We start from the raw sequence: 16,273 nt of genomic DNA on the forward strand, positions 1-16,273 counted from the left end.
ATCATATCCAATAGCAAATCTTTGCTGCAGCTTTCCCTGCTGGAATCGAAACATGAACTGAGAAATGAATCTCATTTACACCATGGTGAATCCCAAGTATGCAAATAAAGCCAAAACGGAACTACACAGGTGTAATACAGATGTACTGAGACCAACTTCTCCAGTTTTCAAGCCTGCCTATCTGCTGTTTGGAACAGTACAGTATTCACTTAAAATCACATTATCGCCCTTCCCTCTGTTACCTTGTTCATTTGATACATCGCACTTGGGAATCTGGGAGCAATAACCAATACGGATGTTTGGGTCAGTGGTAAAACACCAGGGTGATTCAGATCCATCTGGATTTCGGCAGTAGTTCTCCCTCAAATCCCTATAAAAATAAATATGTTAGGTCACAGCAGGGATAACCTAAAAGCACTGATGCATTCTATTGCTTTTTATTATGAATTAGCAATAATATATGCTCCTTAAGGTCTGTATGTTACTGATCAGTGTCAAGTGCAAGGAGATGAGGAGCCAATAAGAATACAGTGTCCAGAAAAATATAGTAATTGTAATAAGAATATGGTTATGGGAACTCATTTTCAGTGGACCTATGTTTTGACTGGATATAACATTTCATTTGAAGATTAACAATATTTTCAATATAACTTATTTTTATTCAAGATTCTCCAACAAAATTTGCATGCAAGCTGACATTGGATACACCTGCAATCCATTACAAGTGCTTTTAAATATAAACAATACCAAAGTGTTTAAAATTCCCTGTATTTTGAATGGTTCTGCTGAGTTTAGAGAACAGAGTCCTGTAGACTGTCAGTGATTCATTTAAGAAACTCAATCTTGGAATATAAAAAAAAGTATGTGAAATTCTATACAGCTGTTACCTTTAAAGTAAAAGTTAGTCACAAGGGAACATCTTTAAATGTCTCTCACAGCTTGCATGAAATAGTCAAACCTCTTGAATTAAAAAAAGCCCAAAACTCTTAATAAAAAATTTTATTTTCCCATCTCCTGACAGTTGTTGCCATGTTCTGTGCATCTCCATATTTCACTGTATTTTTCTGTCTGCAGTACTTACTGATAATAGACTATGGAAAGAATGGGCCTAATACTGTAATTCTTACTCATGTGAGTTTTAAACAAGCAGTTCTGTTGCTTTTACTCAAGCTATTGGCCTAATAGCCACTACTCCCTCAAGCACCAGCTAATAAGCAGTCCTAATATTGTTAGCCCCTCTACACTGCTAGGAACATTGTTAAAACTGCACAAGGGCCTGATGCTGCAGCAGTGTTACATAGGTGCAGCGCAAATTGGTTTAAGTGGTGGTTTGTGTGACAAAAACCTGTGGGATCAGGCTCAAGCACTATCTTCCAGGTAATTTCAAGGTGGTCCTGAGATTGACAGAGGCGGCTCAGGATCAGTCCTATTTTCCATTGCAACGATGATTGTTACATTTTCAGTAGATGTGTTCCAATACATTGTATTTGATCAATAAAGTGTACAATAGTAGTGAAGGGATTAAGACAACAAACCTAACTGTTCTGCTCAAACAAGCTATTGTTAGAGAGATAATCCAAACTCAGACTGGAATCTTTTCTTTACTTTGAAAGATCCACACTATTAAATTCAAGCACAAGCCCAGACTGACATTCAGCCATCAGTAGAGACATTTAGTACAAACTGGGCTTTGGGTCCATGCTGGTCAGCTACGTTTCCTCTATGCTCAGTGAAAAAAGGACTGAAAGAGCATGATTAAGGTAACTGCTTAAACCAAGTAGGTTATTCACATCCTGGGAGTTTATGAAGTGAACAAAAAGGTTAGATGACCAGTGGTCCTTCAGGTAAAAGCAGTCCTATTCATGCAAGTACATTTAGTAATGTGACAGAAAAAGGATTAGAGAGATGGAAAATAAAAGAAGTGTTGTCAAATATTATAAATGTCAAGTATTACCAAGGAGATTACACTTAGGTAACATTTAGGACATATTAATTTAAAGTCAGAATACCACACTGTGAACAAGTACTTACCTCCATGAAAGAAAAGCAATAGTAATGTACCAGCACTATTGGGATTCAGGTCCCAGTCTGGAAAACATCCATACACTTCACAATCAATTAAATTGGAGAATACACGCTTGAAGAAAAAGTTCATTAAAAACCCTACAGTTTCACACAAGTTCATCTAGAACTAATATTTGGAGATCTGAAGAACTGATTTTCCCATGTTCAAATGGTTTTCAGCATCAGCAAGTAGAGTGAATGCATCAGATCGCAGAGCAGGGACAGGGATCCTATGGTGTACTTTGGTGGCATGAATTTCTAAACATTTGAAAACTAAGCTCTTTTCCCACTGCAGTAATACCCATGTGTCTCTACTCACTTGCACTTGAAGTTCTCAGGAGTGATGTTGTGCTGGTGAGGAAACTGGGAGTCCCACCGCTGGCACTGTATTCCACTCCATATGGTGTTGACCGTGCCACGGTAACCCTCACCCTGTCCCTGAATGCATGTTGATGTCTCAGCCACTGCCTCCGTGTTGTTCATGACGTTTTCATCTGCAGACCCAGAGAAGAAGTGCTGTTTCATTTTCTTAAGACTGAGCCTGCTTCAGGATGTCAGTTTTGAACTCCGTATTGAAGTTCAAATCATTGTAACTGGAGTTCTTTTGTGAAACTGCCAATCTGATGTCTTTCACAGAATAATTTTCTCCTCTTCACATTCACAACATCCATGAAATCAAAATAGATGTTAGACCTTATGCTAGTTTATCCACTTGCAGGCAAAGATTCTGAAACATTTAAGAGCTTTTGTTTAGTGAGACACCTGGCCTATGCTATATCATTGAAGGTCAGGAGATATTCTTGGTTACTCTTTCCAGTTCAGCAAATATTTTCTCATTTGCTTAACTTTGCAAAACTGAGTGACCACCCATGTGCACACTGTTAAACACGTTGATATACGTTTGCAGGATTAAAACCCAATTGGTTTTCTCCAAAGAATTCCCAGAATATCAAGTCACAGGAAAAAAGATGCACATAAAAAAAAAAAAAATCCTATTATAAAGTAATGTGCTAAATCCTCCTTGAAGTTTCTTTTTTTTATGCCTCATATAGTTAGAGGAAAAAAAAAAAAAGCCCAGTTTTTGGAAATCAAAGATCACTATTCTCTACAGAGAGACAAATGTTTTAAAGACTAACAAATTCATCAGACTCAAGATCTTTTACAGATGTTGATATACCCTGCATTCACCCTGGTGTGGGCTGTCTTGAACTAAATTCAGAAAAACAGTGGTTTTTGAAATGACTCATTCACATAGCTTGAAAGTCTCTTTTTATTTCTTATGCAATTTTCATAATTGCAAATTAATGGCACAGATATTGCATCAGATATATACAAAGTAGTACAAAACTAAATACATTACAGTAAGAGCAACAATTCTACAATGTCCCAAAAAACTCCCAACATAACATTTTTGTAAGTAACTGCCCATCTGTTGGTAATTGCTATTGTTCACAAGACGAATTTTATTAATTACCATAAAAGGATTAGTTGCCAGCAATAAGTATATAAGTTAATAAAGTTTTAAAATTAGTTTTCTTCAAATGGTCCAGTGATTAGAACAATATTAGTGTGTTACTCATAATAGTTCATTCCTGGTAACTTGAGCCAGTTCTATGAACTTGCAGAGAATATGGATCTTAAGGAAACCAAATGTCATAACAGATGGGTTTGGCTGATTTGCTGTCTAATCTTCTATGTTAAAGATCACTTCCCTGTCAGATGATAACATCAAGTTGTGCAGTTGAATTATACATTTCTCCATGCTAGAGAAAATTTCCCTTTTTCTCTTCATCTGGTTGATGTATTTACATCAGTGTTTCACAGTCAAATTAATTCCCTGTCCTTCCTTCCTAAGGCACTTTGTCTGCAAAGGTTGTCCTGTTTCAATGGGATTGTGAGTTCCAAGCTCATTCCAAAGCCAAAAGGACATGGCACTGAAAGTATCACAAGCAGGCTTCTGCAGGCTGACAAATGCACCCTTTCTAGTGGATTCATAAAACAGGCTTGCAGCTAGTAACTACATTTTTAATCATTATTACTCACTTTTTAAATAATTGGACAACCAAAAAAGAAATTCATACATCTAATAGAAATACATAGCTGCATATTTCGGTTTTCCATCATAGCTAACACATGAAAACAAATTGGAATTATATTCTAAAATAGCTAAGCTGATTAGACTAAACATTGCTGTGCCACATTCAAATACATATTAGTCTTTTCAAAAAATATATGCAAATCTTTTATTAAAAATGAAAGCGATGTGGTGTATAATTAGGAAAAAAAATAGTTACCTACCATGATAAATTTCATTATACGTATAGCATCCTGGCTGCATAATATTTCCTAAGTAAATTAATAAATTACAACTATATAACTAGCAAAAATTCTTCTTAAATAATAGTAATAATGCATAAAATTTCAGCCTAATACAAGCTGTTACAAAGACCTTATTTATACGCAAAAGTTACTATTTCAACTGTAATGAACTGTATAGTACATCTACTCTGTACTCATACTAGGGAAAAAGTGATTAGGTTGGTGCTTATGTATAATTGTGTGTGTGTGTGTGTGTGTGTGTGTGTGTGTGTGTGTGTGTTAAAATCACGTGCCTGAAATGAAATAAATAATGCATCAATTGATTTAAGCAAGTCCATAGAGTCATTTTGTAGACCATTCTTTCTTATACATCTACAGATACATAGCTCATTGCTAAACCTTATACTATGTGTCTGGACTGTGAGTTCTATCTGTAGATCAGATTTTACAACAATTTGTCCATGTCAAATTATCCTATTTAAAGGAACTAGACAAACTTAACTTTCACATTGTCATGAATACTTGCACAGCCAAGCTACTACTGGAAAGACTAACAGTATAATGGCTAAGAGAGAAAATATTTCAAAATCTGCAATGTGTGATGGATTATCTACTACTACTACTTTGTGGCAGCTCTCAATAAGAATTCTAGTCATGAAGAGGATCAATAAAATCTTTTTATTTGGATTAATAAAGTAATTCTATCATTCCAAAAGGTCCACAAAACCCTCCCCAAACTCTTGCTATACCACCTGCATTTCCTACTAATACCTAATTTTCAAACATGAAAATTGAGACTCCAAAATATTTCTGACATTTAATTCCAAAATTCTGAGGGCTTGTGCCCTCAGAAACAACCTCCCTCCTTTTCTGGCTCTTGAGTTCTTGAGTCTCACAGAAAGCTCAAAAAATATCAAAAAAGGCTCAAGAAATCCTTCATTCAGCTGGTGATTTCCACAAACAGGCATGATGGGAACAGTTCCCTGTTCATGGTAATGAAAGGTTGCCTGGATGCACAGAGGGACATGCAAAAGCTTGAGGAGCAGTGCCTGCCTCACCAGGCATTACAGAGGTGCTCTGTAGACTATAAGGCAGTTGCCAAACTTTAAGAACAGTCCAGGTTGTCCAAGCCTACAACTTAGTCATCTCCATTCAGTACTGGTCTTGGTCTTGAGGCTAATTACTCTTGTTACCCACATAACCAATTATCTAAAGCTTAATAACTCCAAGCATGAACGTCAGATGTGCAGAGCATTGGTGAAAAAGTCCTGAGACCACACTCGTCAGTTCTCTTACAAGGCGGAAACAAGTTCAAGCTAAAAATCACTAAGGCTGAATCCCCATTCTTACCCTAGCAATTCCTGTAAAATATAAATTAAGACCTGCAACTCCAAGGGCTTCTTCCAATGAGAAAGACATTAAGAATTAAGTTAGAAGATGAATTTAAGTTTAATAAGCAATCCTCACTATGCAGGCAGGTACTTTAATTTCATATTAGAAGTACTCTGTTGTTGTTGTTGTTGTTGTTCCAGTTCAGCTTTTATAGCTCTGAACTGAGATAAAAAGTACTGCTAAAGGAAGATCACACAAAATATCATCTTATGCAAGACTACTATTTATGATTTGTTAATTAAATGTCACTTCTTATTCCTGTATGAAACTTCATTGTGAACAGAAGAATTTGGTAATTGTCTAGCAGCATTTTGTTACTTTTGAACTTTGTTGTAATTTTTCTTTGTATTCTGGATGACTCAAATTAACCATGTAATTCAGACAGCTACTTGAGGATTTCCTGTTAGTAGTATTTCCATCTTCACCTATTCACTCTGAAGTCCCTAGCCAAAATGCAATAATGCAAAGGTTTCCTTTTTTCCATAAAACCCTCCATATTTTGATACCTCAAAATACATAACTTCATTAATAAGGGCCAGATCATGCATTCATAGATGCTTAAGTAAAGAGACGAAACATTATCCAGAGTTTCATGTGTAAAGCCACAGATAGTCGTCTTAGTTCTGGTTCTCACAGTAATGCCAGCATGAGGGAATCAGCAGGGGCCTTGAGTCATTCTACAGCTGAAGTAACCAGTTAGAGTACTATTTCTGTCTTTAATCCCAATGACCCAGAAGAAAATCCTGCACAAATTTTAGGTCAATGGTGAAACTCCTACTGACTTAAAAGAAGGTAGGAATTTTGCTGGAGTATTCATGGTTTTTCATGGTAATACTATCTATGTATTTTTGGAAAAAGACATAGTTGGAAAAGAAGCAGAGTCCTAAATTACTTCATCAGGAAAATTCCTACTTTTGCTTATATTGTTGCAATGTCTTTCCTAGTGTGCCAGTCAACAAAAGGAAAATGTGCCCTGATTTGTAACAAAAGATTTTTAAAAGTAGATTTTAAAAAGTAAATTTTAAAAGACAAGAGGTGCCTAATCCAGTAACAAAAGTGTTCTAAACACAGCAAAGTCCTCAAAAACACGATCCACACAATTCTGCAAATGTCAGTAAGAAACTTGAGTGACATTATGGTGAGAAGCTGTTCATGCTCAGTTACACTGCCTCCAGGCATCCCTACCTCAAGCAATATGATCTATAGCTCTGGGCAGTATGATAGTGGCAGTTCTTTTCTTTCGACGTGTTTCCTTCAAGGTACTATCTCACAGTACATGAAACATGGAAAAAAACCCCAACACTGATTTCTAGTGTTTTGGGGTTTTTTTCAGTAAAAACATATGAGAAAGTGAAGAAATAAATTAGTCTTAAGCTTAAGAATCACAGTACTGAAGAACTCATTGTCACCTAAAACCTGCACACCTACAGTTCATTTGTCCTTGAGCACAGAGAGATCTTTCCAGGTTGTTCCAGTATCTACAATTAGGCTTTAAACCCAAACAATTTTTAGTTTAAATCCATTTAAAAAAAAAATCTGGATTTCTGCAGGTTTAGAGCTCTTAAATCTCACTTCCAAAACTGTCACAGAGATTATGAAAAGCATCTGAGAAGGATCCTTTTTGAGGAAATGTAGATTAAGTTGTTGCATTCACAATGAATGCTGGACCTCTGCTATGCCTCCACATGAAACAAGCTGGAAGGTAACACTTTATCAACTACTACACATCAGTCTCTTCACTGCCTCCTTTCTATAAACATCTTTATTTACATAAATATTAAGCTTAAACTGAGTGGGACATTTATTTGTTTACATGCTGATTCAACAAGTAACTCTTTTATCAGAGCTTCACATTCAAACGGGCAGTTGAAATCTCTGCTTCTAAAGAATGAGTAATCTAATATTGGTGACACTGTGCCTTCTCAAAAGTTGTAGGCATGCTGCAATGGTTCATTTTACACCTAGGTTCTCAATTTTGCTGTTTTATTACTTGCTCTTTCCCATCAAACCCAGACCTTTATTGAATTCTCTCAGGGCTTTTGGGGCTCCAGTCACCTACTGCCTATGAGTACTGACAGCAAAGGCTAAATCCATGGTAAAATCAGCTGGGTTGGTTGGAAATCAGGTAGACGGCAACCAAACACTGCCCTTACCATAATAATTCCATATAGCTCTGCAGCTCTTGAATGACTGACATATGTAGGTTCATTTCTGGGCCTCAGCACCTCTCTCATAGCCCTGTAGCTCATCCACAGAAGCACACCCATGCTTTTTTTTTTTTTTATAAGCAGTATTAGCTCCCCACTCCTGTCTTCCCTGCAGTCCATGTCCTCATTCATGCCAAAGTAACAGTCATTTTCTTTTTTCATATTTGTTGTCACTGCTTCCATTTCTTCATTTCATCCTACACTTCTTTATTGCTGTTATAGTTGTCCTTTTATCCTCTCTTCTAACTAAAAATTGTCTCAAGCCAAAACCACAGACACATATGTGAGCAACTTCAAACCAATCCTGGGGTCCCTGAAGTCTTAATCCAGATCCAATTTTTGCAGCTTGAGCCATCTCTAATCCCTAATTGCTCCTGTCATCTCTTTCTCACAGCCCTGGCTGTAAGCCACAATGTTTTATGCTGCCTTCTGTGCTTGGAAATAAAGTTACAATGCCTTCCTGTCTCTTCAGTCTTAAAAACATATTTATTTTCTGAATGCTTCCTTCCACTGACTTTTTTGCCGCAAATTTTGTATATGAGCTGTTGTCAGCATTTTGGCTATAGAGCATACTAGTACTCATGACATGTAGCAAAAGCCACAAGCAGCATGCTGCCTTGTGGTCACTCCCCCAAAGAGAGGACACCTACGTTTTTGTATATGGTCCAAGGACTTGGATTTGCAAAGCATTTTTTCTAATTAGTATTTCTTGTAAAATATATAAACGGTCCTCAGCATAGGAATTAAAAACCTGTGTGAGAATCCAAACCACAAAGCTATAAAGACATATAACTCATGATGTTCTCTGTGTAGTGTACTGAGATTGCACACAGCCACAGCTTCAGACAATAGCGCAGCCACTGAAACCCAGAATGACTTAGTGTTTTGGGCTCCCTGCTAGGAAGTGGGAAAACAGCTTTTCTATGTGCCTCAAGAAAGAGTGAGAACTGAAAACAGGGCTTTGATATTTTGTGTTGGTATGTTGGTCACCGAGCTGGTGATATAACAGTAACATCAGCAATAAATTCCCTTACTAGGTTATGAAGGAAAGCACTGAGCAGCACCGCATCTTATGTAAAGGACAATGCCATATGCCTGTGTTAAATACCCTTGAAAACGTCTGCCAGATTAAACACTTTCAAGATCACTACTTCTGTATTCTTCCTCATATAGATTGCTTCAGTAATTTCCAAAGATCTACAGTTTTCTGCAGTGAAAATACAGTTTTGCATGTGAAATTTCCACTGATCTTAATATACTAACTGAAGATGAAAGTATTTCTAGTTAATTCAGTCAACTTTTGCCTATAAATGAGACAAAAGGCTTTCATCACAACATTAAAATCACTACATTATGGATTTTGTTTTGTTTTGAGGTTTTTTTATTTCATTTTAATGATTACCTTTTCTTCAGGACTCTAATTGTGACTTGGGTAGACAAAGGTGACATTACAGTAGTTTGCAGGAGATCTCCCACCCAAGTATTTTATAAAGCTTAAGCCAGACTGTAGATACTGAAAGTTGCATGGACTGTAAGCTTACGTGACCAATGAAGCCAGATGTGAATCCTCAGAACACTGACACATCAGCTCAGGAAATGCCAAAGGATAAAGGTTTATAAAAGTTGCATTTGTGAAACAGTCAGCTGTAACTTAGGAATATATTTTTTTCATAATAAAAACACTTCTACCAGGGGAAAAGAACAAATCTAGTATGCTACATATTATTCATGTATTATCTAATAATTAGAGAAATGTAGGAAGCACAGTTTAGTTAAAAAAAAAAAAAACAACAAAATCAAAACCCAAACAAACCAAAAAACACAAACCAAAAATCCAAAACAACAACAACCCCTAATTTAATGAATTAACTAAAAAATTGGAAAGATGATTCAGTTATAGAGCTAAGCAAGACTGTGTTCACAACGGGGAAAGACTGAACTTTCCCTGTTATCAAAGATTATCAGTAACTCTAGATACAGTTACATGAATTAGTACTGTAGTTCACAGGCAAGACTTTCAACATGGGTGTGACTTAATGGGTGCCTGACACAAAACAAGCAGTAGTCCTGTTAAGTTTCTTCTCTCTTTGGAGAACTTGATTACAGACATTGCCCAAAGTAGCAAATTAACCTCACTTTTTTTACAGTGGAATAATTTTGCTAATTTTAACTAGTTTATACTGGATTTACAATGACATATGATAGTGCAGAATAAGTTCAATTACTCTCCATCAGGAAGTACATTGAGAGTATTCTTACTCAACCTTTGGATTTCAAACAATTGACTAATTGGTAAGATGTGACTGACACCCCAAGACATTACACTGGCCTAAGCCAAGAACAAGCAAGGACATAAAATTCCAAACTATTGGTGGTGGAAGCAGAAAACGTGGCATAATTTGGTTTGGTAAGAATTCCAAGTGAAGACAGAGAATCCCATGCTTCCCCCTTTAGGCAGCAACTGCTCACACATAAAGGTTCATGCCAGAGCCATTCCATCTTCTCTCTCCACACACCCCCTACCCCCACCCCCAGTATTTATATATATAATAACATTATAGGAAAAATACAGGATTACATTATGGAAACAGACTTTTCTTAAGATCCACCACTGTCTCTATTTTATATGGATTTTAGATACCCCAGTAACGGTTTATCTTCATTTATATAACAACAACAACAAAATACAGAGAACCCTGAAAATTAAACAGTCATTAAAAATCACTCTTTTTATGCTTATTATTATTTTTCTTCCCCACCCCCCCTTTTTTGGACTCTTACATAAATCCAGTTTCAGGTAAGTCTTATTGTTCTTTTTAATAGTATCTATTCTCTTCTTCTATCCTCCTCCCAAGACAGCCAAATGAATTTTACAATGACATAAGCCTACTGAAATGACACTTAGAGCTAGATGAAAAGCAGAGTGTCTGGTTTCGAGGATATTTTGTTTTTAACACTTAATTTTGGTCAAAATTGAAGCAGGACAACAAAGGAAATTGTAGTTTCCAAAACTGCAGATCTAAGAGAAATGGACTTTCTCATGAGCTAACATGACATTGAGTTTCACTGAGCAGTTTTAGAAGCTTCCCTTTCCCTCTACTTCACTGAAAATCCAAAAATACTGTTTTCGTTTTTCTGCCTGTATTCCTGGGGGCTCTGCCACAGGGCTGGGGCACATGAAGTTGACAGGCTTCTACAGTATGGATTCAGTTAAAGTCATGCCTCATTTCAGAAATTGCCTTTATTCCCAAGATGTTATAAACAAAGTATTTTGAGTAAAGAGAATAAAAATAATCTGCCTAGGTATGACAAGACTGCCTTTAAGATCATGTTTGTACATTGATTATTTCACATGTTGCCAGTTTACTAAGGGCAAAAAATTGGACCCCAAATCTGGCAATGAGAAGTATGGGAGATAAGAGAGGAGACTACCACCTGTAGGTCCCACAAGCTGTGAATGAGGCAAGGAATTTCAGGGATGTAAATATCGGTTTCCTGATTAAAGCATGTCCCAGCAAAACTTAATTCTACCATCTGCCTCAGCCCCAATATTACCATGAAAGTCTAGAAAAATTACTTTACCCAAGTTTTCAAGGGATGTCCAATAATTTTACCTTCTCATTGTCCCCGTACTGCTCATTTAAGATATCTAATGATCAGTAGAACAGAGCTGTCAGGGCTACCACCAAAGTTAGGAGGATCTGGGCTTTGAAGATAGAACACACCACAGAATGCTCTAAAAATTCTGAACTAGAGCATCTCAAAGTGGGCATCCAATACTTCTATACCTTAATGTTACTTTGATTCAATTCCCTGTCTGTAAAGTGAGAATAACAAAAGCGACCATCTTGTAGTTGACGGATGAAAAGAAATTAATTGCCCATGGAGTGCTTTGATACTGGAGTGCTGAATATCACAGAGAAACTCATGAGGAAATTAATAATTCTGTCTTCAGCACAAGGCTAAATAGTGTGCAGGAGCTGAGGCTTAGAACCGCACAATGCACAAGAAGAAAACAAAGCAATGAACGGTTGTTGACAGAGAGAGCACTGAGTAGGGAAGGTGTGCATGCACCTGCTCCCAAACTGTAATGCAGATGCCCAGCATGGCCAAACTAATACTGTACATGAGTTCTTCATGATGATGTTGCCTCACTTTTTTAGTTCTCGATTTTCCTACCTTTTAATGCAATTTCCTGTACGTAAGATATACACATATTCCAGTGCTAAGTAACATGCAACTCTTTTATTTCCTGTCCAGATTATATACAATGTCTTTATAGGAGATCCTCTCTGAAAGCCATGTTTTAGAAGTCAGTGAAGTGCAATGAATGAACTAGCTGTGGTCCTATATTGCTTGAGCTATCTGTGTCCAGATTTTGGAAAGGAAAAGGAAGCAATAAATTTTGCTTGAACTCACCACACGTTTTAATTGCACAGAACTCCCAGGGGGTGTTAGGGTCAAGAGTGTAGCACCATGGTCTCAGCTTGCCATCAGGATTGCGGCAATAATTATCATCAAAGCCCTTGTCAGGATATCTGCAAACCACAACGAGAAACGTGTCAGCGAAGTCTTCCTGGCAACACTGCACAGGCTCGTACAAGGTACTTAAAGGACAGTCTTTGGCAGAGGCAAACAAGAACCAGTTACCATTAACCTTGGATCTGATCCTGTGAGATGGATGCAGATACTCTTTTAACATTATTAGAAAGTTAATAACATAAAATCTCTTTCCAAATATGCAGCAGAATCAGACCTCCACTGAGGGGCTTCCCTGCTGTGCTAATGCACAGGATACCGGATGGGCTAACTCTGCTAATTGCTAAACTCTTGCTCTTGTGTCTGTCAACTGATGACCAGACTCTAAAGCCACTCATTTTTTTAAAACAGCCCAATTAAGTGTGGATTATACAAACACTGCCTGACATGCTGGACTCATTAAGAAAACAGGTTCTTCAGTGCAACAGCCCTGGGTTCAAACTGGAAGCTATTTTGAATAGCTATGTTACTAATGATAGCTCCATTTTTGTAATAGAGCTCATTCTAGGTCATGCCCTCATTTCAAGCATTGGGGAAAAAAAGGAGAAAAATAAGGAATTAACTTCCGTCTGACTTTATCTCATTAAGATTTGAAACTATTGTGCTATTTGATTGTTCCCATGTTCCTACTGCCATCTTTGAACAATCAGGCAGATATTCAAGATAAGGAGGTTCTTTTTGCATAAATGTGCTATATTAACATCTATAAACTTAAAGAGAAGGAGATAAATGCATACTTTTTTTTTTCTCCAGTGAATATAAATTATCGTGGTTTTCCACTTTTATTGAAACATATTTGTAAAGGAAACAAAAAGTAAATTTGCCCCTGAGGGAAACATGAAAAATATGTAAGAGAACAATAAACTTAACTACCTGGGAACCTGAACCCGTTTACAACTGCAAGCAGATGTGTTACACACAAGCAGAGGAAAATATGATTTACAACTGTGTTTTTTCTAGGATGCTTTTTCTGTCAAACAATCATCCTAATTTTGACTTATGCATTTGCAACTTGATCTCCCATTCCTTGGGAAAAATCAGGTTCCTTCATCTATACAAGGGACAGGGACAGCTTATAACTAGAATAATAAAAAAACCCAAACAACCAAAAAAAACCCAACCCAAACCCAAACAAACAACAAAAAAACCCTCACCACCACCACCACCACCAAACCAAGCAAAAAAAAAAACCCCAACACTAAAACCACCAAGAAGAAACCTCACAAAACTAAGAATTCAAGGGCAGTCAAGAATGTAGTAGTTTCAGACCTAGTAGCAATACCCTGTTTTCTGCGAGGTAGAAGACTAACTGTAAAGAAACAAATTGTGTCCAAGGATTTCGCAAGAAAACAGTTAATGGGCTAATAGTATAGTAGAAAACGAGAAGGCTTTGGTCACCCAGTAGGTGCAGTAATGAGCTTTGATGTTGGCAGCACATGCTCCATGTCATATAGCAATGGAGGGTCCATGGCACTACCCAGGAACCAAGGTGAGGCCAGGAATGACAAGGTATCTACAGTCATAGCTCCCAAAAAACATTCAAAACAACTGGGGGTGTAAAGAATCCACTCTCTAGAAGGCAAGTGTCTCTCATAGCACTGAATGCTCTGTCCTTCCTAATATTATATGACATGTTCCCACAGTATGTCAACAAATGTGTTATTTACTAACTAAAACTTAAGCAGAGGTGTAACAGTTCTTCCAGAATCAAGCTTTGAGTGTCTTTGTGGGATGGATATTCACAAACTGTATCTTTCCACCTGCTATATCTATGTGCCCTTTTCTAGAGCAACAACAGCTTTCCCAGTCACTGATTCTTCCCACAATATTCAGGCATGCTTCTGCTTTCCTTCACATCCAGCAAGCAACAGTTCCTCAGTTCCTATGGAAAAGGCCAACTAACACTTTTAAGACACAAATATTAGGGATAAGATAAACAACAGAACTTCAAACTGTTCCACACGATTCAACAGTGAGACTGTGGAGGATTCCCTGAGAACCTATCTCTCTGCTCTGCACACTCCTCCTTCCCCAGTACACTCAGGCACAGACCTCTTGCTTAGACCCAGCAAAGAGCCTGAGGTTTCCAAGATCTTTCAGAACCCTACATATGTCTTTTTTTTTTCCCCTTGAAACTGCAGTAGCTGTACTTCCCTGCTGAAACTGAAATGAAGCATTAAGATACACATCTGGTGTTAAAATCAAGACTTTTTCTCAGTTGCTAGGGGGGAAAAAGTGTTAGACAAAGATAACATTTATTCTCTTTAAAGAGACAGATGCTGATGTCTAGCTCTGCTGGAACTAAACTGAAACTTAGTGTCTAAAACTCTTCACCAATATTTCTTTTCCTCTTCTTTTTATTTTTAAAGACATGCAAGACTGGAAACTTGATTTTATATAAAGTAAATTTTCATACAAGAGATATAAACCAGAGTATTTTAATAAAAGGATACCTGCAGTTATTCAACTCTTATACTACACTTCAACCCCACTTTCCTCCATGCAGTAAGTACCTATTTTCACAGCATATTTGATTTTGACCAGAAAATCTGAGCAGAAGAGGAGAAAACTGTTGCTTCTCTATGCTACTCTATGCCTAAGTCATTATTCTCAACAGTCTTCCTTCCATACTGAGGCATAATCCTGCCCATGAACAGTACACGAGAGAACTGGGGTTTCAGAATACAGTTCTGCCTCCACTAATAGCTAAAAATGGGCCATGCAGGAGCTGTTTGGGGGAAATCCTACTGCTAGCTTCAATCACATCTAAGTAAACAGGTATTATCAATTCTCTTCAGTAACTGACCTCTGAAGGGAATAAGTGTGGAACAATTCACTGAGGTCACAAAAAAGGAAAAGTGAGATGTACTCACCCTGAACTGAAAGCATTGTCAATAGCAGGTAGACAGGAGCATTTGAAAAGATTACTAGTTTTACCTCTCTTTCTTCATCATTGCAACTGATGGATCCATAAATGAAAATAAGTTTAAATCTGTCCAGCTAGTCCTTCCTGGTTTCCAGGTTATTCACATTACCCCTAGATGATATACTATAAGCCTCTCTAGAGATTGCTGTATTTTAATGGATCATTTGTTCCAGACCTCCGCTTTTATTTTCAACTTAAATGACTATTAAAAAAAACACCAAACAAACCAAAGCCCACAACATTTTTAAAAGCTAGTATAATCAAAGTATAATTGTCACTACCTTTACTGACCATTCCGTGATGTTAATTAACATTAGTGTATTAGAAATGTACTAGACCCCAGTTACTCTTCTGAAAGCCCATACAGATGAGTTCAACCCGGATGGGTTGCTTTTTGCTAAAAAAAGCATTTTTATTACAGTCTCAAAACTCTCAAGAAGACATTTTCTGAAGGAAATCTTACAAGGAGGAAGGCGATCATTCATGAGATTGCAGTTAGTCTGAAAAGTCATTTTGCAAACAATCCAAAATTAACGGAAAAAGGAAATTTCCTCCTGACAGTAAAAGTATTATTGTTTGTTCCCAGAAGTTCTATGAATGTTTCACTCCCAAGGAACAAAATTCTTTCTGTGACTTATTCTAGAATGCACAGCAAGTGCATGGCAAAACTCAGAAACAGATTATCTTCAGTCCCAGTCTGCTAATACAAAATATTTATTGTAGCAGGACTTCGGAATAGCCTGCTATTACTCATGAAGTAGATCATCTGAGCCAAGAGGAAAAAGAGGTTATATCACATAAACTCCAAAACTGCAGATCCTTAATG

The 16,273-nt window shown here is 37.1% G+C and overlaps 1 protein-coding gene across 2 annotated transcripts in view; it reads right to left on the bottom strand.

Annotated features, from left to right (window-relative positions):
- Positions 1-16,273, bottom strand: part of HGF (hepatocyte growth factor) — a 60,492-nt gene that overhangs the window by 18,795 nt on the left and 25,424 nt on the right. For both annotated transcript variants that reach the window (XM_052790177.1, XM_052790176.1), the window contains exons 7-9: positions 12,402-12,520; positions 2,384-2,558; positions 243-370 (exon numbers count right to left, since the gene is read on the bottom strand). In XM_052790177.1, the coding sequence (XP_052646137.1) occupies positions 243-370; positions 2,384-2,558; positions 12,402-12,520 (422 nt within the window). The remainder of the gene's footprint in view (positions 1-242; positions 371-2,383; positions 2,559-12,401; positions 12,521-16,273) is intronic.

This window comes from Harpia harpyja, chromosome 6 (genome assembly GCF_026419915.1).
Source record: "Harpia harpyja isolate bHarHar1 chromosome 6, bHarHar1 primary haplotype, whole genome shotgun sequence".
NCBI lineage: Eukaryota > Metazoa > Chordata > Aves > Accipitriformes > Accipitridae > Harpia > Harpia harpyja.